Raw genomic sequence first — 23,149 nt, forward strand, 5'->3', positions numbered from 1 at the left:
TAATATACACGTTGCAGTGCTATTCTCTCAAATCATCCCACCATCACCTTCTCCCACAGAGTCCAAAAGTCTATTATTTATATCTGTATCTCTTTTGCTGTCTTGCATATAGAGTCGTCATTACCATCTTTCTAAATTCCATATATATGCATTTTTCTCTTTTCTTTTTATTTTTTTGCCTCACCACGTGGCATGTAGGATCTTAGTTCCCTAACCAGGGATGGAACACTTTTGCCCTGCATTTGAATTGTAGAGTCTTAAGCACTGGACTGAAAAGAAGTCCCAGAAATTTCCTTTATGAGGAAATGTATACTCTATTATAGTCAGTTAAGGGGAGGTAAGGAACTTTTCCTACATCTGTTGGCTCTTAATTCCCTGTGAAAGTTTCTCGTGTCCGACACTTTGTGACCCGATGGACTATACAGTTCATGGAATTCTTCAGGCCAGAGTACTGGAGTGGGTAGCCGTTCCCTTCTCCAGGGGATCTTCCCAACCCAGGGATTGAACCCAGGTCTCCCGCATTGCAGGTGGATTCTTTACAAGCTGAGCCACAAGGGCAGCCCAAGAATACTAGAGTGGGTAGCCTATCCCTTCTTCAGTGGATCTTCCTGACCCAGGAATTGAACCAGGGTCTCCTGCATTGCAGGCGGATTCTTTACCACCTGAGCTGTGAGGGAAGCCCCCTGTAGCTCAAAATAATCCATGTGCCAAATAGTCATACTTTGGAGTGGCTAGTCTGGTAGCCTTCAAGACATTATTGAAAGAGCTGTCATGGGACTTCCCCGGTGGTCCGGTGGTAAAGGCCTCACCTTCCAATGCAAGGGGTGCAGGTTCAATCCTGAGTCAGGGAGCTAAGATCCCACACGCCTTGAAGCTAAAAAACCAGAGCTTAAAAAAAAAAAAAAAACCAGAAGCAATATTGTAACAAATTCAGTAAAGACTTTAAAAATCATCCACATAAAACAAAAAAAAATCTGTAAAAAAAGAAAGAGCTGTCAAGCTGTGTGGAGCTGTCAAGCTGTGTGGCAGAGGGTGCTCAGAGAATCTGGTCAGTAATAATGGCATTAAGGGTAGTGAATTTACAGAGAGCTCATGTACCACGTGGCTAGTCTTTCCTTTGTATTATCACAGGACCCTTCACTATAACTCTATAAGTCAGGCATGATCAAGTACACTGGCCTGGGTAACTATCACTAAATGTAAGAGCTGAACCCTCAACTCTTAAATTTGCCTCAATTGATTGAGGCAGTCTGACTTCGGAGTCCAGGGTTGTTACCTACCACAGACCTAGGCTGTTTCAGCTCTACTGAAAAGAACTGCGTAACCTCGGGCCACTTGTTCATCTCTTGGCCTTGCTTTCTCATCTGTATTTGTACACAGCTATGTTAGGGGGTGATAAAAATTATTCTGAGACTGTGGGTCTGTTGAGCACCCAGCATGCATGAGACACTTGGTGTTCAACTAAGATTAGTGTTTAAAATGGAGACTATTTTAGGTAAAGTAGCATGTGTGATTAAGCTTTAAGTGCCTGTTAAATGAGGTGGTATCTTTTCATCACTTGGTTTTTCTGCCTTTTGCCCAGAGAGAAAGCACTAAATAATCAGCTTTTGGTGTTGCTAAGCAAAAGGACAGGCTCTTTCCTTTGGAGCTCATTAGTTAGAAACATTTTTTCTCTTCTGCTCTCTGTGTTCTGAGGCTTAAAGATTCTAAGACATTAAGCTCTGCACTGATAATCCTGTTTTACAAGGCTGTTATTTTTCCCCTTAGAAGACAAACTCTCAGTCATTTAGATACTTAAAAGCCTAGACACAAGCACAATTTATTCCTACAATGTACTGACCTCAAATGCCAAGTAGGTTTTGCATTTCCTACCCAGGAAACACATCCTGGATTGTGCACAAATGACTCACACACATTAAAGTGTCATGAGAAACCCAGGGATTTTTAGTTGAAAATGTCAGAGTAAGAGAGAAGGCTAGAATGTTGGAAGCCATACTTAGGGCCAAACCCCAGCATTATCACTTGTTGGGTGTGTGACCTTGGACAAATTAATTAACCCCTTTAAGCCCAAGTTCCCCATCTATAAAATTATAATAATAAATTATACAGTTGTTTTTTTTTTTTTTTTTTTCCACTGCATCCCCGGGAAACTCGCGGAACCCCAGCGCGGGGCTCAGGAGCCCGGGACGCCATGAGCGCGTGCACAGCTGCGGAAGAGAGCCGCAAGGCCCCGGACCCTGCCACGTGCGCCCCGCCCCACGCACGCCGTCCTCCCAGCCACGCTATACAGTTTTTTTTAAGGACCAAGTGAAGAACAATGCAATATACATTTAGTGTAATACATTGTCAATTGGAGACTGTCACTCACCATTCAGCTCTATAAGGACCAGGTCATTAGTCACTGACCTTCAACACCCCTGGATCGGGAATGAGGCACTCTTGTGCACTGGGAAAAGTATCAGAAAAGGCTACAGATAGTCAGATATTTTCAAGAGAAAATGTTACGAACCCAATTTTTTTTTTTTATATTCCCATACTTAGAAAGCACTAAAATCATTAACTGAGATCTTTGTGCCCCATGACTAGCAGTAGCGTTCTACTGAGACATGTGTTTAATTGCATATACCCCTTCTCCAAAATCACGAATTTACTGACCTCTCCCCTTACCTCTTCGGAGCAGTGCCTGAAACCTATCTGAGAGGCTGTATCCTGGGCTATATCCATCAGTAAGTTCCTCAATGAAACTGAAACTCGCAGCTTCATGTTGTGCATTTTTATTTCAGTTGACAAGTTTCGGCAACTGTGAAGGGACCTAGAGCAGGCTTCTCTCCTTTGCCTGAACTCTACAAGGTACCAGCAGGCTCTTTCGCCCATCTGACTCCTTGGCAAGTCCAGATGAACTTGGATGAGTCTTCCCTGGTTCTCTGATCTCCCAACTATTGTTCATGATCTTATTTGGTGATGTAACACAAGTACTTGACTCCCCAGTTGAAAGATACTGGGAGAACCCAGTTGAAAGACACTAGGGAAAAATGCCTCCCAGTTGAAAAAAATACTGAGGGAACCTGGTTGGAATACTCTGGGATTTGCTCAACTGAAACACAATGAGAGGTCTGGACTGGGGTGATTAGGTGGGAGGCTGGCCTAACATCTTTCATAAACAGTTCAGTTCAGTTCAGTCTCTCAGTTGTGTCTGACTCTTTGCGACTCCATGAACCACAGCACGCCAGGCCTCCCTGTCCATCACCAACTCTCGGAGTCGACCCAAACCCATGTCCATCGAGTCGGTAATGCCATCCAACCATCTCATCCTCCGTCATCCCCTTCTCTTCATACCCTCAATCTTTCCTAGCATCAGGGTCTTTTCAATGAGTCAGCTCTTCACACCAGGTGGCCAAAGTATTGGAGTTTCAGCTTCAATATCAGTCCTTCCAATGAACACCCAGGACTGATCTCCTTTAGGATGGACTGGTTGGATCTCCTTGTAGTCCAAGGGACTCTCAAGAGTCTTCTCCAACACCGCAGTTCAAAAGCATCAATTCTTCAGTGCTCAGCTTTCTTTATAGTCCAACTCTCACATCCATACATGACCACTGGAAAAACCATAGCCTTGACTAGATGGACCTTTGTTGGCAAAGTAATGTTTCTGCTTTTTAATATGCTGTCTAGGTTGGGAAGCGTCTTTTAATTTCATGGCTGCAATCACCATCTGCAGTGATTTTGGAGCCCCCAAAAATAAAGTCAGCCACTGTCTCCCCATCTATTTGCCACGAAGTGATGGGACCAGATGCCATGATCTTAGTTTTCTGAATGTTGAGCTTTGGGACATCAGAAAGCCAGTCTCCAACTAACACCCCTGCCAGGTTCATGTACAAGGGAAACTTATACTTACAAGTACTTAATTAGGAGTTAAAGAAAATCTTGCTCTGAAAGTGGCTAAAATAGGGATCTTTTGACATTCCAATACCAGTTTTTTGTATATGCAGTTAGAATTAGAAAGCCAGCTTGTTATAACATTTTCTCAGAACTCTGACCCTAAGAGAACAAGTCCTTTTAGTGGAGCTTGCATTTTTCTTTCTATGCCTTGAGATGTAAATGTTCTACTAGGGTTCTCAGGAATTTTTATCCTGTCTAGACCATCTCTAATTCCTGAGACTGGGGGAAAAAAAAAAAAGGAAAAAGAATTCCTTTTGGAACTCAAATGAGTAAACTGAACTTATTCCAACTGTTATAAACTAGTGAGTTTTATATTGTAATACCTGATTCATGACAGTTTTAGAAATGAAGCTAATGAGATCTCTGATTGTGTCTGTCTATATGTCTATGTGTACATTATAGGCCTGATATATATTTACCTATGAATGGTATTACCAAAATTTATTTATAAATGAACATGATTTAATTAATGTAAAGGAATATATAAATTCTCAGAAATATAAAAGAAATTAACCCCAATACATTTCAGGTTCACATAAACTGGGAAATATTCAACATTAAATTAATATTTGATATTAAAGTTCAGTTCAGTTCAGTCGCTCAGTCGTGTCTGACTCTTTGCAACTCTATGGACTGCAGCATGCCAGGCTTTCCTGTCCATCACCAACTCTCAGAGTTTACCCAAACTCATGTCCACTGAGTTGGTGATGCCATCCAACCATCTCATCCTCTGTCATTCCCTTCTCCTCCTGACTTCAATCTTTCCCAGCATCAGTACCTTTTCCAATGAGTCAGTTCTTCACACCAGGTGGCCAAAGTATCAGCTTCAGCATCAGTCCTTCCAATGAATATTCAGAACTAATCTCCTTTAGGATGGACTGGTTTGATCTCCTTGCAGTCTAAGGGACTCTCAAGCGTCTTCTTCAACACCACAGTTCAAAAGCATCAATTTGTTGGTGCAATTGGTGCTCACCTTTCTTTATAGTCCAACTCTCACATCCATACATGACTATTGGAAAAACCATAGCTTTGACTAGATGGAACTTTGGTAGTAAAGTTATGTCTCTGCTTTTTAATATGCTGTCTAGGTTGGTCATAGTTTTTCTTCCAAGGAGTAAGTGTCTTTTAATTTCATGGCTGCAGTCATTGTCATCAATGATTTTGGAGCCCCCCAGAATAAAGTCTCTCACTGTTTCCATTGTTTCCACATCAGTTTGTCATGAAGTGATGGGACTGGATGCCATGATCTTAGTTTTCTGAATGTTCAGTTTTAAGCCAACTTTTTCACTCTCCTCTTTCACTTTCAACAAGAGGCTCTTCAGTTCTTCTTCCCTTTCTGCCATAAGGGTGGTGTCATAAGGGTGCGTATCTGAGGTTATTGATATTTCTCCCAGCAATCTTTATTCTGGATTATGCTTCATCCAGCCTGGCATTTTGCATGATGTACTCTGCGTAGAAGTTAAATAAGCAGGGTGATAATATACAGCCTTGACGTACTCCTTTCCTGACTTGGAACCAGTCTGTTGTTCCATGTCCAATTCAAACTGGTGCTTCTTGACCGGCATATAGTTTTCTCAGGAGGCAGGTAAGGTGGTCTGGTATTCCCATTTCTTTCAGAATTTTCCATAGTTTGTTGTGATCCACACAGTTAAAGGCATTGGCATAGTCAATAAAACAGAAGTAGATGTTTTTCTGGAACTCTCTTGCTTTTTCTATGATCCAGCTGATGTTGGCAATTTAATCCCTGGTCCCTCTGCCTTTTCCAAATCCAGGTTGAACATCTGGAGCTTCACGACTCACGTACTGTTGAAGTCTGGCTTGGAGAATTTTGAGCATTACTTTGCTAGTGTGTGAGATGAATGCAATTGTGCAGTAATTTGAGCATTCTTTGGTATTGCCTTTCTTTCAGATTGGATGGAAAACTGATCTTTTCCAGTCTTGTGGACACTGCTAAGTTTTCCAGATTTGCTGGCATATTGATGGATGATTTCTGGATGATTCACAGCATCATCTTTTAGGATTTAAAATAGCTCAGCTGCAATTCCATCACCTCCACCAGCTTTGTTCGTAGTGATGCTTCCTAAGGCACACTTGACTTCGCATTCCAGGATGTCTGGCTCTAGGTGAGTGATCACACCATCGTGATTATCTGGATCATGAAGATCTTTTTTGTATAGCTCTGTGTATTCTTGCCCCCTTTTCTTAATATCTTCTGCTTCTGTTAGGTCTGTACCATTTCTGTCCTTTATTGTTCCTATCTTTGCATGAAATTTTCCCTTGGTATCTCTAATTTTCTTGAAGCGATCTCTGGTCTTTCCCATTATATTGTTTTCCTCTATTTGTTTGCATTGATCACTGAGGAAGTCTTCCTTATTTCTCTGTGCTGTTCTTTGGAACTCTGATTCAAAAGGGTATTCCCTTCCTTTCCTCCTTTGCCTTTCACTTCTCTTCTTTTCTCAGCTATTTGTGAGGCCTCCTCAGACAACCATTTTGCCTTTTTGCATTTCTTTTTCTTGGGGATGGTCTTGATCACTGCCTCCTGAACAATGTCACCAACCTCCATTCATAGTTCTTCAGGCACTCTATCAGATCTAACCCCTTGAATCTATTTCTCATTTCCACTGTATAGTCATAAGGGATTTGATTTAGGTCAGACCTGAATGGCCTAGTGCTTTTCCCTACTTTCTTCAGTTTAAGTCTGAATTTGGCAATAAGGAGTTGATGACCTGAGCCACAGTCAACGCCCAGTCTCATTTTTGCTGACTAATAGAGCTTCTCCATCTTTGGCTGCAAAGAATACAATCAATCTGATTTCGGTATTGATCGTTTGGTGATGTCCTTGTGTAGAGTCTTCTCTTGTGTTGTTGGAAGAGGGTGTTTGCTATGACCAGTGCCTTCTCTTGGCAAAACTCTGTTTTAGCCTTTGTCTGCTTCACTTTGTACACCAAGGTCAAATTTTCCTGTTACTCCAGGTATCTCTTGACTTCCTACTTTTGCATTCCTGTCCCCTATGATGAAGAAGACATCTTTTTTGGTTGTTATTTCCAGAAGGTCTTGCAGGTCTTCATAGAACTGTTCAACTTCAGCTTCTTCAGCATTACTGATCAGGGCATAGATTTGGATCACCGTGATATTGAATGGTTTGCCTTGGAAACAAACAGAGATCATACTGCCGTTTTTGAGATTGCGCCCAAGTACTGCATTTCAGACTCTTTTGTTGACTCTGAAGGCTACTCCATTTCTTCTAAGGAATTCTTGCCCACAGTAGTAGATAAAATGGTCATCTGAGTTAAATTCACCCATTCCAGTCCATTTTAGTTCACTGATTCCTAAAATGTCGATGCTCACTCTTGCCATCTCCTGTTTGACCACTTCCAATTTACATTGATTCATCGACCTAACATTTGAGGTTCCTTTGCAATATTGCTCTTTACAGCATCAGACTTTACTTCCATCACCAGTCACATCCACAACTGGGTGTTGTTTTTGCTTCAGCTCTGTCTCTTCATTTTTTCTGTAGTTATTTCTCTACTCTTCTCCAGTAGCATATTGGGCACCTACCGATCTGGGGAGTTCATCTTTCAGTGTCTTTTCTTTTTGCCTTTCATACTGTTCATGGGGTTCTCAAGGCAATAATACTGTAGTGGTTTGCCATTCCCTTCTCCAGTGGACCACATTTTGTCAGAACCTTCTGCCATGACCTGTCCATCTTGGGCGGCCCTATATGGCATGGCTCATAGTTTTGTTGAGCTAGACAAGGCTGTGGTCCACGTGATCAGTTTGGTTAGTTTTCTGTGATTGTAGTTTTCATTCTGTCTGCCCTCTGATGGAGAAGGATAAGAGTCTTATGGAAGCTTTCTGATGGGAGAGACTGACTGAGGGGGAAACTGGGTCTTGTTCTGATGGGGGGGCCATGTTTAGTATTAAAGTTAGTTTAAGTTTGTTGCTTTAATTATTACAGACATTAAGCATAATACTTCTAGGTTCTAGAAGCCAAATAAGATCTTATTATATCTGTTGCAAAATTTGTCAGCAAGAAAAATAACTTATATAGGTGAATGGAAGCACAAAATGTGTGTATACATAAAATGGAATATTATTCACCCCTTAAAAGGAATGAAATTATGACATATATTACAACTTGGGTAAACCTTGAGGACTTTATACTAAGTGAAATAAGCTAGTTACAAAAAAGACACTTGTATGATTCTACTTATGTGAGAAACTTATAGAGCCACTTACAGTCAAGATCACGAGGCATAAAGTATCAATATGGTGGTTGCCAGGGGCTGGAGGGAGGAAAGAATAAACAGTTATTGTTTAATGAGCATAGAATTTCAATTTTGCAAGATGAAAAGGCTTCTGTAGATGAATGGTAGTGGTGACTACCCATCAATATGAATGTACCATTGAATTGTACACTTATAAATGGTTATAATGGTAAAATTTAATGTTACTTGTAGTTTACTACAATAAAAAAAAATGATTGGTCTTAAACAAAGAAAAAAATTGGTATAATGAAATTTTTATAAGTAAATTAATATAAATGACATAAAAGCTTTTAGGTAAACTGGTTGGGAATAATTATGTTTTAGGAATATCTACTTAAAAATAGTCTCTCCAGGGAATTCTGTGGGGCCAGAGATTAGGACTCAGTGCTCTCATTGCCAGGGCCTGGTGTTCAATTCCTAGTCAGAGAACTATAATCCCACAAGCCACATGGCCAAAAATAAAAATTAAAAAATCATCTCTCCAGATTTTGATAGCTTGAAACTTTAGAGTTCACTAAATTCTAAAGGAGATCAGTCCTGGGTGTTCTTTGGAAGGAATGATGCTAAAGCTGAAACTCCAGTACTTTGGCCACCTCATGTGAAGAGTTGACTCATTGGAAAAGACTCTGATGCTGGGAGGGATTGGGGGCAGGAGAAGGGGATGACAGAGGATGAGATGGCTGGATGGCATCACTGACTCAATGGACGTGAGTTTGAGTGAAATCCGGGAGTTGGTGATGGACAGGGAGGCCTGGCGTGCTGCAGTTCATGGGGTCGCAGAGTTGGACACGACCGAGCAACTGAACTGAACTGAACTGAAATTAAGCTAAATGGTAGAAGTTTATTAAATAGCTAGGTCATTCCCAACTAAAATAAGATACTGTAACATTAATTACTGAACATAGGCTTCTTTTTACAAGTTCTGATCTGGTATCAAAAAAGAGTATTCAAAACTGTTTTAGAATACAATTAAAATAACCCTTCATTTTGCTACCATACATCTATGTGAGGCTGGGTTTTCCTCATAAATTTACATTGAAACATATCACAAGAGATTAAATACACGGGCAAATACAAGAATTCTGCTGTCTTAAGCCAGGCACAAGGAGATTTGTAAACATTTAAAACATTGCTACACTTCTACGACTTCTTTTGTTTTAGAAAAAAGTAGTTGTTTTTTGCAAAATGTATATTATTTATGTTAACACGCAGGAATTTATTTTTCATTTTTAAAAATGAGTTAATAAATGGCTCTGAGCCATTTAAACTGTTGAACTTATTGGCATAAAATTATTCACATTTTCCTTTTACTATATGTGGAATCTGTAATGATGTCACTTCTGTCATTCCTGATACTGGCAATTTATATCTTCAGAGAGAAGATAATTTTTCCTAGTTATTCAGCCTACAGGTTTGTCAATTTTATTGATCTTCTCAAAGAACCAGCTTTTGGTTTCACTGATTTTCTCTGCTGTTTTTTTTTTTTTTCTATTTCATTAATTTCATTAATTTCCATTCCAATCTTTATTATTTCCTTTTTCTGCTTATTTATTTTATTTGCTCCTTTTTTCTGGTTTTTAAAGTCATAGATTTGAGACATTTTTCTTTTCTGATTTAGGTGTTAGTAATATAAAACTCTCCCTAACAACTGCTTTAATGGCATCCCATAAATTTTGATACATTACATTTTCAATTTAACTTAGTTCAAAATGTTTTAATTTTCCCCTTTTGATGTCTGTTTTGTACCTTAGGTTATTTAGGAGTATGTTCTTTAATGTCTAAGTATTTGGCGACTTTCCAGTGATGTCTTTGTTGTTTTTTAGTCATGTCTGACTCTTTTGCGACCCTATGGATTGTAGCCTGCCAGGCTCCTTTGTCCATGGGATTTTCCAGGCAAGAATACTGCAGTGGGTTGCCATTTCCTTCTCCAGGGAATCTTCCTGACCCAGGGATTACACCTGAGTCTCCCTGCTGCATAGGCAGGCAGATTCTTTACTACTGAGCCACCAGGTAAGCCTGATGTTTTTCGTTTTGATTTGTAACTTAATCTAATTGTTGTCAAAGCATCTGCTTCATATGACTTGAATCTTTTCAAATTTATTTTATGGGACACAATGTGATCCACTTGGGAAAATATTCTGTGTGGATTTGAGAGGAACGTGTGTTCTGCTGTCAGGAAGTGGAGTGTTCTATAAATGTCAGTTAGGTCAAGATGGTGAGTAGTGCTGTTCCAGTCTACAGGATTGTTGCTGATATTCTGCTTGCTTTAACTTACCACAGTCTTCCTTCAAGTGATACACCATTTTATGCACAGTATATTTTACAGTAATGTATTTCCACTTTCCTCCTGGCCTACATGACAAGAGACATCGTTGTCATTTATTTTACTTATCCATATTTGTACATTGTATTATCATAATGTGCTCGGTTATGTCTGACTCTTTTGCAGCCCCGTGGACTGTAGCTGCCAGGCTCCTTTGTCCACAGGATTTCCCGGGCAAGAGTGGGTTGCCATTTCCTTCTCCAGGGGAACTCCCCAACCTGAGGACTGAACCCACACCTCCTGTGTCTCCTGCATTGTCAAGTGGGTTCTTTACTGCTGTGCCACCATTATCATAATACTTTGTTGTAAGTTTTGTTTAACAGCCAATTATATTTTTAAAGGATTTAAATCATAAGGAAAAGGTTTTATATATTTACCCATGTAGTTGTCATTTCCACTGATTTTCATTCTTTGTATAGATCTAAATTTCCAACCATAGTTGCTTTCCTTCTATGTAAAGGATTTCTTTTAACATTCCTTAGAGTATGGGTCTCTTGCTACTGATTTCTTTCAACTTTTTGTACGACTGAAAATGTCTTTATTTCATTTTCATTTTTGAAAGATATTTTCCTGGACATAGAATTTTAATTATAAAGCATTCATAATCCAAACAAAATTAATTTCTGTCACATTAAAACTTTATCATATAACCCATAATATTTACCATCTTCAAAAAGACAAACAAGTCTCCAGCTGACATTTAAAGTCTTCTCGGACTCTTCCACTCCTTTCCAACCTTACCTCCTATAAAAATCTTTACTTGTTATTAATTTTTACAAGCATTTATTTGCTTGTCTCTGCTAGGTTCTAGTTGCAGCAGGCAGGATCTTTGATCTTTATGGTGGCATGTGGGACCTCTTAAGTACGGCATGGAAACTCTTTGGTTGTGACATGTGGAATCTAGTTCCTTGACCAGGCATCAAACCCCGGCCCCCCACATTGGGAGTGCAGAATCTTAGCCACTGAACCAGCAGGGAAGTCCCAAGAACCTTTACTTTAATAGGCATCTGCCCTCATTGTTTGATTTCTCACTATATGATGATCCACACTGTATTCTCATCTGTATATTTGCTCCCACCTCTCCTCACCCCAGCTCCCATTCATTTAAGGGCTAACAATACTTTTGTTAGTTTTGTGAACTTTACAACTCAAAAGGATCTCTTCCTGTCATATTTCTATTTTCTCTAAACTTTTTATAGCACTTACTGTCTGTATCAATCATTTGACAATCCATTATCCAGCTTTATATATTTTTCATTTCACCATCTGTACATATCTTCCCAAGAATATGTAAGTTTTTTGAGGTAAGGGATATGCCTCTTTAATGAAATGATATTTAAATTTAAAATTATCACTCATTTTATAAACAAAAAGATTTGCTAATTAATTTCTTAGGCATTGTCATCGTCATCATGCTTAGTTCATATGGCCTTCCATCATTAAGATTTTGATAGCAAGAAGCAGCTCTGGTGGATTTTGTTGATAGTTTGGAGTTGGGTATTTCCTTTCCCTCATGTGGAAGGTTAGAGGCAGCCTGACTTGGGCATTTCTTCTCCCAGGCTGGTGAGGCTCTCATAAAACCCCAGTAGTTTAGGCTTTCTAAATAGTTTCTCTGGAGGGCAGGTCTTGCTAAAAACAGAATGTTCAGGGCTTCCCTGGTGGCTCAGCTGGTAAAGAATCTGCCTGCAATTCAGGAGACCTACGTTTGATCCCTGGGTTGGAAAGATCCTCTGGAGAAGGGAACGGCTACCCACTCCAGTATTCTGGCCTGGAGAATTCCATGGATTGTATAGTCCACGAGGTCACAAAGAGTCAGACACAACCGAGTGACTTTTACTCACTCACTCTGGGTATCTCAAATCATTCCTTTTCCTGCTTCCCCTGCTTATATTCATTGTAAGAACCTGGCCAAAATCCTGAAGGTAAGGTAATTCCCTGGTGGTCCGGTGGTTAGGACTCGGTACCCTCACTGCCGAGGATCTGGTTTCAACCCCTGAATGGGGAACTAAGTTCTTGCAATCTGTGAAGTGCAGCAAAAAGAAAAAAAAATCTTGGAGGTAAAACTCATAAATGTGCCCCCTGACCACCTCCCCAGAGTTATCTCTCAGACTGGTCTACACTGAGACCTTCAGGATTTTTGTCAGTTGCGGTTCAGGTTTTCCTGTCCTGGTACTGGCTTATGGAGGTGTCTGCTTATGTGCTTCTGTTCTGGTAAATTGTGATTCTCTGTATTGACCCATTGGTCTCTCCAGTTGCTCCGTGACATCACTCCTTTGATCAATTAAAGGATAATTGTTGATGTTTCAGTTTGTTGCACTCTCTGTTAGGAAAGAGTGGTGACTTCCAAGTTCTTTACATGCTCGCCATTATAAAGTTTTACATAACTGAAGGCAAAATAACTATTTTATTGTTGTATTGACCTACTTTTGTGGTCATCATTGATGGATCATAATTCAACCACTGTCTTATCATTGAACATTTAGGTGCTATGCCTGGAGAATCCCAGGGACGGGGTGGAGGGGGTGGGGTGGGGTGGGGGTGGGGCCTCGGGCGGGGAGAGGGGGAAGGGGGGGAGGGGGGGTGTGGGGGGTGTGGGGGGGCCTCGTGGGCTGCCGTCTCTGGGGTCGCACAGAGTCGGACACAACTGAAGCGACTTAGCAGCAGCAGCATTTTCCTTTATCTCTTTTTTATACTTCAGCTGAAGTGATTATCTTCCTGCACTGAAAATTACTTTTTTGTATAGTTTTCTTCTTAGATTCAAAATTCACATCCATAATCCTCAATCCCAAACTCTATTTTTAAAAAATGACTAAAGTATTCATAATCGATTGGATCCGGGGTGGGGGTGGGGGGCGGCGTGGAGAGAGATGGGTACTGGTCTCTTTCGGCAGTTGCACGAATTAAGATGAAAAATCTCTGAACATCACAAGAAGTTGCCTGTTGAAACAACTAATGGTACAATCCCCTCTCTCTACAAAAAAAAAAAAAAAAAAAAAATGAGAAGGTGTGAAACTGAGAGAGCTTTTATTAAATTACTGGTGATGGGCATCTCCAAGATGCAAGCAAGGTCCATCCATTTCTATTAACCTATGAGAAATTCTATTCTGTAGTGTTCAACCTAAACTTCCCCTTCTGTTTTAACCGATTTAAACCTCTCTTCATGCTGATGGTGCCCAGTGTCATTTACTGATGAGGAAGTACCGGTTTTTTCCACTGAGACTGCTATGTCCCGGCGTTGGTTCTGGTAATTTACACAGAGGTCCTCTGCACTTGTGTTTGCCTCTGGCGCCCCCTGCCTTCCCTCTCTATGAACTTCCATCTCCTGACTCCTCTTCAGTCTTTGCTCCTTTCACAATGTTCCCATTATCCCCAGAGAAAAACCTGGTTGGATAAAACTAATCGGTAACAGCATAAAACTGTTTGCCTTTGAAGAGGGATAAAAATAATATAACACAAAGGAACAAAATGCCAATGGTGTAACTGAAGGAAGGAAGAATCTAAAGTCGAATATGCTGCTGCTGCTGCTAAGTCGCTTCAGTCGTGTCCGACTCTGTGCGACCCCATAGATGGCAGCCCACCAGGCTCCCCTGTCCCTGGGATTCTCCAGGCAAGAACACTGGAGTGGGTTGCCATTTCCTTCTCCATCAAATATGCTAACCACCACTTATTCTGTAAAATAGATTAAAAAAATCAACTACTACTTATTTATTTGAACATTTCATAGTCTGGAAAATGAGAAGAATGAGAACCTTTCAGGTGACTGAAGCTTAGCAAATAGATCAGCCTGTGGAACAGTGTGTGGAGGGGCAAGAGTATCAAGGGGCTTTCCAGGTGGTGCTAGTAGTAAGCAACCTGCCTGCCAATGCAGGAGAAGTGAGATGTGCGTTTGAGGAAGCCCAGGTTTCCCTGGGTTGGGAAGATCCCCTAGAGGAGGGCATGGAAGCCCACTCCAGTATCCTTGCCTGGAGAATCCCATGGACAGAGGAGCCTGGTGGGCTACAGCCCATAAGATCGCAAAGAGTCAGAAACGACTGAAGTAACTGAACATTCGCTTGGATCAAAATTGATTTTGTTAAGCTGGTACCTTTATGAAAATCATTTCCAAATTTTCTATTTAAAATTTTTAATTAAATGAGGTATATATAAATTAATATTTATACTATAAAATTAGAACATTACAGGCAAAGCTAAAATCTCCTTTTAATTATTACTTTTTCTCATTCCTGGTCATTTTCCTGTTGCCCAGATATAGTCATTATCAGCCATTGTTATGAGTTTGACACATATCCATTCTTTAAATAAAAACCAGCTTTACTGAGGAATAATTGCCTGATAATCAAGTGTACAAATTTAAAATATACAATTTTATAAGTTTTGACATATGCATATACCTATGAAACCATCACCACAAATACCATGATGCAAGCATATCCATCATGCCCAAAGTCAACTCATTTTCCTTTATAATCTATTCTTCCTTCCCATCCTTAGGCCCAGTAATCCATTGGTCAGCTTTCTGTCACTATAGATAGATTGAATTTCAATAGGTTTATATAAATGGAGTCATATAGCATATACTCGTTTCTTTTTTTTTCCTGGCCTCTCTCACTGAGCATGACCATTTGAAGGTGCATCCATGTTGTTATGTGTATCAAGAGTCCATTCCTTTTATTGCTGAATAGTATTTCATTATGGTGGCACCTGGAGAATCCCAGGGACAGGGGAGCCTGGTGGGCTGCCGTCTATGAGGTCACACAGAGTCGGACACAACTGAAGTGACTTAGCAGCAGCAACAGTGGTAAAGAATCCCCCTGCCAATGCAGGAGACGCCAGAGATTTGGGTTCAGTCCTGGGTCGGGAAGATCCCCCGGAGTATGAAATGGCAACCCACTCCAGTATTCTTGCCTGGAAAATTCAATGGACAGAGGAGCCAAGTGGGCTACAGTCCATGGGATCACAAAGAATTGAGCATGCACATACATATTTCATTATAAAGATAAGCCTCAATATTTTTATCCATTCACTTGTTAATGAACCTTTGAGTTGTTTCCAGTTTAGAGCTATTACAAATAAAGCTGCAGTAAACATTTGTATTCAAGTTGCTGTCTAGACATGTGCTTCTTAAAAACTTGGGTAAATATCATATATGGAACAGCAAGATCATGTGGTAGGTGTATATGTAAAATTTTAAGAAACTGCCAGATGGTTTTCTGAAGAGATCGTACCCCTTAACATGGCAGCCATTAGGGAAGGATGGTTCCAGTTTCTCCCCATCCTTGCCACCACATGATATCGTCAGTCTTTTAAATTTTAGCCATTCTAGCAAGGGTTAAGTCGTATCTCATTATGCATTTAATTAGAATTTCTCAAAAGACTAGTGACGTGACCATCTATTCATGTACTTTCTTGCCATCTTCTTTGGTGAAGTATTTCTTTGTATGTCTTGTCCAGTCTCTTTTGTTGTTTTGGGGTTGTATGTTTCCTTATGTGTTGAGGGTTCTTTTTATTTTTGAATAAAAGCCCTTTGTCAAATACGTTCTTGAAAATATTTTCTCCCAGAAGTTGCTGGTCTTTGCATTATTCTAACTTTCTATAGAAGAGCAAAAGTTCTGAAATTGGATGAAGCTCAATAATTCAATTTTTTAATCGATGTTGTATTTTTGGTATTGTACTTAAGAAATCTTTGCTTAACCCAAAGCCACAAAAATTTCTTCTGCTTTCTTCTAGACATTTTACACTTAGCTTTTATATTTATGAACACCTCTTTTAAATATGCTTTAATTAGGTGAATAACTAAAGGTGGAATAACTGGATCATATAGTAGTGGATCATATGGTAGATGTACATTTAATTTTTAGGAAACTGTGAAACTATATTATATCTGAATTTCATTTTACCTCCTTTATTGGCTTTATTAGCCATAAATCTTATCTGTGTTATTTTGGTGGTTGCTTTAGAGTTTATTGCACACATCTTTAACATGTCACAGTATATCTTTAAATGACATAACAATTCTAAGAACCTTAGAAGAATATACTTCTACTTATTTCTTCCAGGTTTTTGAGCCATTGTTGATATTAATTTTACCTCTACACATGGTATAAATTCCACATACATTGTTACTTTTTTGCTTAAAAAATCTATAAACCTTTAAATACTCTTAATAAGATGAAAATTCCTTTTCTTATTAACCATATATTCATCACGTCTGGTGCTCGTCACTCTTTGCATAGATCCAAATTCCCATCTAGTGCCATTCTGTCTGCCTGAGGGATTTTCTTTAACAATTTCTGTAATGCAGGTCTGCCAGAGATAAACTAACTTAACTTTTGTATGTCTGAAAAAGTTTATTTTGTCTTCATTTTTGAAAAGCATTTCTACTGGGTATAAACTTCTATTGGCAATTTTTTCTTTCAATTATTTAAAGATGTTCCACTGTCTCCTGGGTTGCATGGATGAGAAATATGTTGTTATCCTTATTTTTATCTCTCTGTAATGCATACTGTTTTCCTGTGTCTGCTTTAAGATTTTTATCTTTGTCAGGGGCTTTGAGTAAGTTGATTATGCTGTGCCTTGGTGAAGTCATGTTTATATTTCTGGGGCTTGGGATTCCCTGAGATTTAGTTTAAGATTTTCATCAGATTTGGGAAACATTCAGCCATTATTTCTTAAACATTTTTGGTCCCCCTTCTTCTTTCCATTTCAGGTATTTCAGTTACATATTTACTAGGTGACTTGAAGCTGTCCCATAGTTAATTTTCACTTTTTAAAAGAATTATTTTTTCTCTCTGAGTTTCATTTTCAGTATTTTCAGTTGCTATGTTTTCAAGTCACTAAGGGCTTCCCAGGTAGCTCAGTGGTAAAGAACCCGCTTGTCAATGCAGGAGACACAGATTTGACATCTGGGTCAGGAATATACCTTGGAGGAGGAAATGGCAACCTACTCTGGTATTGTTGCCTGAAAAATCCCATGGACAGAGGAGCCTGGCAGGCTACAGTCCATGAGATTGCAAGGAGTCAGACACAAATCATTGACTGAGCACATACATAAGTCACTAATCTTTCTTTTGCAATGTCTTATCTGCTGTTAATCCCAGTCAGTGTATACTTCATTTTAGGTATTACAGCTTTAATCTCTGAAAGTTCTATTTTGGGTTTTTAATATTTTCTGTGCACCACCACATCTGATTAGCTTGTTGAACCTGTAGAATACAGTTATGATAAAAAGTACTAATGTCCTTCTCTGTGAATTCTAACATCTGTGTCAATTTTGGTTCTGTTGCAATTGACTAATTTTTCTTCGGGTATGAGCCTGTATTTTCCTTCTTCTTGCAAACCTGGCCATCTGTGTATTCCAGATATCATGCACATACCTGTCTGGGTATAAAACCCTTCATGGCTATAAAACCACCACATAACCCAGCAATCCCACTCCTAGGCATATACCCTGAGGAAATCAAAACTGAAAAAGACACATGTACCTCAATGTTCACTGAGCACTATTTACAATAGCTAGAACATGGAAGCAACCTAGATGTCCATTGACAGATGAATGGATAAGAAGCTGTGGTACATATACAGAATGGAATACTACTCAGCCATAAAAAGGAACACATTTGAATCTGTTCTAATGAGGTAGATGAAACTAGAGCCTATTTTACAGAGTGAAGTAAGTCTAAAAGAGAAAAATGAATGTTGTATGCTGACACATATAATACAGAATCTGAAGAGAGGGCACTGATGAATTTATTTTCAGGGCAGCAATGGAGAAACAGACATAGAGAACACACTTATGGACACGGTGGCAGGAGAGGAGGCAGAAGGGGAGATGTATGGAGAGAGTAACATAGAAATTTACAATACCATATGTAAAAGACATAGCCAATGGGAATTTGCTGTGTGACTCAGGGAACTCAAACAGGGGCTCTGTGACAGGCTGAAGGGTGGGATGTGGGGGAGATGGGAGGGAGGTTTTGGAGGGAGGGGACATGGGTGTACCTATGGCTGATTCTTATTGATGTATGACAGAAAAGCCACAAAATTCTGTAAAGAAATTATCCTTCAATTAAATTTTTTTTTTAAGTTTTATCCTTTTGGGTCTTACTTTTAAGCTCTGTTAGCTGAACTGAGACCGTGTTTGCTTAGTCTAGGGACTAGGTTTTGCCCTGCTACTGAAGCAAAACATCTGTGCACTCTACCAAATGCCCATGAAATGTAAGGTTTTTTTCTCAGTCTCACTGGTACAAACAGCACTATTACTGGCCCTGGGTGAGCACCAGGTACTGCTCCCTCTAATCCTCTCACATATTCCCTCTAACGGTCCTTTCCTGAGTTTGGGGTCACTTCCAACACGATTGTACCTACCATCAGTCAATGTTATGTTAAGGAGTCAAGGGGGACATGCCATGATCTCCCAGCATCTTTCTGTGCAGTCTCTATAGAACTCTGTTCTGTGAGTTAGACAGGACAGCCTTGGTCTCCTCAGACTTCTAGCTGCATCTCTTCAAATCAGGGAGTCCACTGGGCTCTGCCTGGGTTCCCTTTCTCTGCACTGCAACCTGGAAATCCTCTCAAGGCAGTAAGCTGTGGCAGTCTTAGGAATCACCATGTTTATATGCCAGCTCTTGTGGATCACTTTCCTTCTTTGTCTGATGTGCAGTACCTTAAAACCTGTCATTTCATATATTTTGTCTGTTTTGTTGCTGCTGTTGTTGCTTCAGACAAGAAGGTAAATCAGCATCCTCTTACTCTATCTTGGCTGTAAGGCAAAGGTGATGTGTATCCGTTTAAAAATTTTTATCTGTTGTTATAGAAAACAAGATTGCTTTGTGTCTACCCCTCATCATTCTGCAAGTTGTTGTTTTCATTTTTTTAAAAAATTAAGCTTATTTTTGGTAACTTCTGTAAAATATTCCATTGCACGATTATATCGTATTTATCCATTCTCCTGTTGATGGACATTTAGGTTGTTTCTGATCTTTGCTATTACAAACAATGCTGCAACCAGCAATCTCATGCATGTCTCCTTGCATCATGTGTAAGAGTGCCTTTAGGGAATGTACAGAGGTCAAATTGCTCTCCAATGTGATCATATGAATTTACATTCCTACAGTGTATGAAGACTTGTTTCTCTACAGTCTTACCAATAATTTATATTAGCAGCCTTTTAAGTTTAAGCCAACCTGCTAGTTCATTATTGTTTTCTTTTGTATTTCTCTTATTTTTAGAAAGTTGAGTCCCTTTTCATAGTTTTACTGACCATTTTTGTTTCTTCTAGGAATTTTCTATTTAGTCTTTGCTTAACCTTACATTGTATTTTATTTTATTGTATTGTAACTTGTTTGAATAAATTCTTAAAATTTTAGATAATAATCTTATTTTATATATGACATTATATATTATATAATATTCTATTTTATAATTACAAATAAGATATTTTATAATTACATTTTATTTTGTATCTTATAATTTTAAAATAGAACATTATTTATAGAATTAGCTTCTCTGAGTTTATACCCTGTTTTATGATTTTCTATTGTCTTAATGGCACAGAATTTGAATTTTATGTGTTCAGGTTTATCAGAATTTTATGTCTTATGATTTTTCTCCTTAAAGAAAGCTTTTTCTGTTACAAAAGTTATTCAGAGATTCTCACATATTCTGTCTTAATAATTTTAAAAATGTTTTAAAGTGAGATATTTAATCTATTTGAATTTTACTTTTGTATATACAGTGAGGCAGGAATACAAATTGTATTGTCCCTATAAATAGCAAAATATCCTCCTAATACTGTTTCTTGAACTGTCCATCTTTTCACCATTTAACTGTCTCTATCATATAGCAGGTTTCATTAATCCACTGTTACTATTGATATATAAGATCTTGCCATCTTTGAAGGACATTCCCTCTCTTTGCTATTCTTTTTCAATGTGATCTTGACTTTACCTTTCCATATGAATTTGCAATCAGGTTCATGTTCCAGGAAAAGGTCTTGTTAGTGTGATTCAGTTTATATAGAACCTTTAGATTCCTTGCAGGCATGCTAAATCCCTTCAGTCATGAATTTGTTCCTAGTTATTCTATAGCTTTCTTTTCTGCTGTAAGTGAGATCATTCCTGCCTGGCTGGTTATCATTGGTGTACAAGAAAGCTGTTGGTGTTCCATTTGTGGAACTTTCTCTCTCCTCTGACCTAGATTGACTTATTAGTTCTGAAAGTTCTCAACTGACTCACTTGGATCCACCTTTGTGCTTTAGCTTAGAATAAATTCTAAAGTACAAGTTGTTAAATTAATTTTTAAAATGATTGGTGATTTTGTAGATTCCAGAGTCACCAATTTGAGCCTGTGTTCTATATTCTCAGGGCACAAAACACAGGAAATTATGCACTCAGGTGCTGACTGTGCAATTTTTAGTTGATCTCTGATAATGCTCATTTGCCCTTCTCACAGCAAAAACAAAACAAAATCTCCTCTAGCTGATTTTTGTTAGTTGGGTTTGAGGTTTTAACATATCTGTTCATCTCTTTGTATAGACTTTCTCTCAAAATCTGGAGCATGAAATACATTGTTATATATAAAGATAAGAAATCAGCTGGAAATCATACCATGTCAAGGCACCATGACACACGTGTGTGGTGAGTAAGGATTTCTAGAACAAATTTTAGTGCTCGCTGCCCAGTCTCAGCTTTTCTCCTTGTCCCTCTTTTTCTCTTCCCATCTCTCATACCCCACCCATGGCATTCTAAATGTTTTAGCTAAATACCATACTAAGAATCACCCACACTGTGTTGTTCCCTTTTGGGGAAACCAAACACAGCACAAAAACTGTGGTTTTCTAGCTCAAGCATCTTGATGTATAGATAATTCAAAGTAAGCTTATGGGTGTAGATAAGAGAGATTTAATCTTGTGTATGTAGAAGGGCAGGCATTGCATAAGGGAAAAGTAGAAGAACCTTTAAAAATGATTCATGCATAAATCAAAGCTACAGTGAGGTAGCACCTCACATTGGTCAGAATGGTCATCATTAAAAAGTCTACAGACAAGAAATGCTGGAGAGGGTGTGGAGAAAATGGAACCCCCTTATACTGTTGGTGGGGATGTAAGCTGGTACAGTCACTATGGAGAACAGTAGATAGGTTCCTTAAAAAATTAAAAATAGAAATATAGGATCCAGCAATCCCACTCCTGGGCATATATCTGGACAAAACTATAATTCAAAGGGAATTCCAGCAAAACATCTACTTCTGCTTCACTGACTACACTAAAGCCTTTGATTACATGGATCACAACAAACTGTGGAAAATTCTTAGAGATGGGAATACCAGACCACCTCACCTGTCTGCTGAGGAACCTGTATGCAGGTCAAGAAGCAACAGTTAGAACCTGACATAGAACAACAGACTGTTTCAAAATTGGGAAAGGACTACAACAAACTGGTATATTTTCACCCTGATTATTTAACTTCTATGGAGAGTACATCGTATGAGATGCTGGGCTGGATGACGCACAAGCTGGAATTAAGATTTCTGGGAGAAATATTAACAACCTCAGATACACAGATGATATTATGATTGGCAGGAAGCTAAGAGGGGCTAAAGAGCCTCTTGATGAAGGTAAAAGAGGAGAGTGAAAAAGCTGGCTTAAAACTCAACATTCAAAAGATGAAGATCATGGCATCTGGTCCCATCACTTCATGGAAAATAAAAGGGGAAAAAGTAGAAGCAATGACAGACTTTATTTCCTTGGGCTCCAAAATCATTGCTGACAGTGACTGCAGCCATGAAATTAAAAGACGCTTTCTCCTTGGAAGGAAAACTATGACTAACCTAGACAGCGTATTAAAAAGCAGAGACATCACTTTGCCAACAAAGGTCCACATAGTCAAACCTATGGTTTTTCCATTAGTCATGTATGGATGTGAGAGTTGGACCATAAAGAATGTTGAACTCCAAAGAATTGATGCTTTTGAATTGTGGTGCTGGAGAAGACTCTTGAGAGTCCCTTGGGACTGCAAGGAGATCAAATCATTCAATCCTAAAGGAAATCAACCCTGGATATTCATTGGAAGGACTGATGCTGAAGCTTCAATACTTTGACGCACCTGATGCGAAGAGCCAACTCCTTGGAAAAGACCTTGAGGCTGGGAGAGATTGAAGGCAAAAGAAGAGGGTGGCAGAGGATGAGATGGTTAGATAGCATTACTAACTCAATGGACAGACAGGAATTTGAGCAAACTCAAGGAGATGGTGAAGGACAGGGGAGCCTGGTGTGCTGCAGTCCATAGAGTCAAAATGAGTTGGACACAACTTAGTGACTGAACAACAACAACATAATTCAAAAAGATACATGCAGCTGTATGTTAATAGCAGCATTATTCACAATAGCCAAGACATGGAAACAACCTAAATGTCCATTGACAGAGGAATGGATAAAGCAGAGGTGGCACATATATACAATGGCATACTAACTACTCAGCCATAAAAAGAAGAAAATGCCATTTGCAGCAACATGGATGCACCAGAGATTATTATACTAAGTGAAATAAGTCAGAAAAAGAAAGGTAAATACCACATGGTATCACTTATATGTAGAATCTAAAATATGACACAAATGAATCTA

The 23,149-nt window shown here is 39.1% G+C and overlaps 1 protein-coding gene across 1 annotated transcript in view; it reads left to right on the forward strand.

Annotated features, from left to right (window-relative positions):
* Nucleotides 1-12,013: 12,013 nt before the first annotated feature.
* Nucleotides 12,014-23,149, forward strand: part of EDARADD (EDAR associated via death domain) — an 83,146-nt gene continuing 72,010 nt past the window's right edge. Inside the window, exons 1-2 of the mRNA XM_061404918.1 lie at nt 12,014-12,452; nt 21,063-21,164. Coding sequence (XP_061260902.1) covers nt 21,149-21,164 — 16 coding nt within the window. The 5' untranslated portion in view covers nt 12,014-12,452; nt 21,063-21,148. The remainder of the gene's footprint in view (nt 12,453-21,062; nt 21,165-23,149) is intronic.

Source organism: Bos javanicus, chromosome 28 (genome assembly GCF_032452875.1).
Source record: "Bos javanicus breed banteng chromosome 28, ARS-OSU_banteng_1.0, whole genome shotgun sequence".
NCBI classification, from domain to species: domain Eukaryota; kingdom Metazoa; phylum Chordata; class Mammalia; order Artiodactyla; family Bovidae; genus Bos; species Bos javanicus.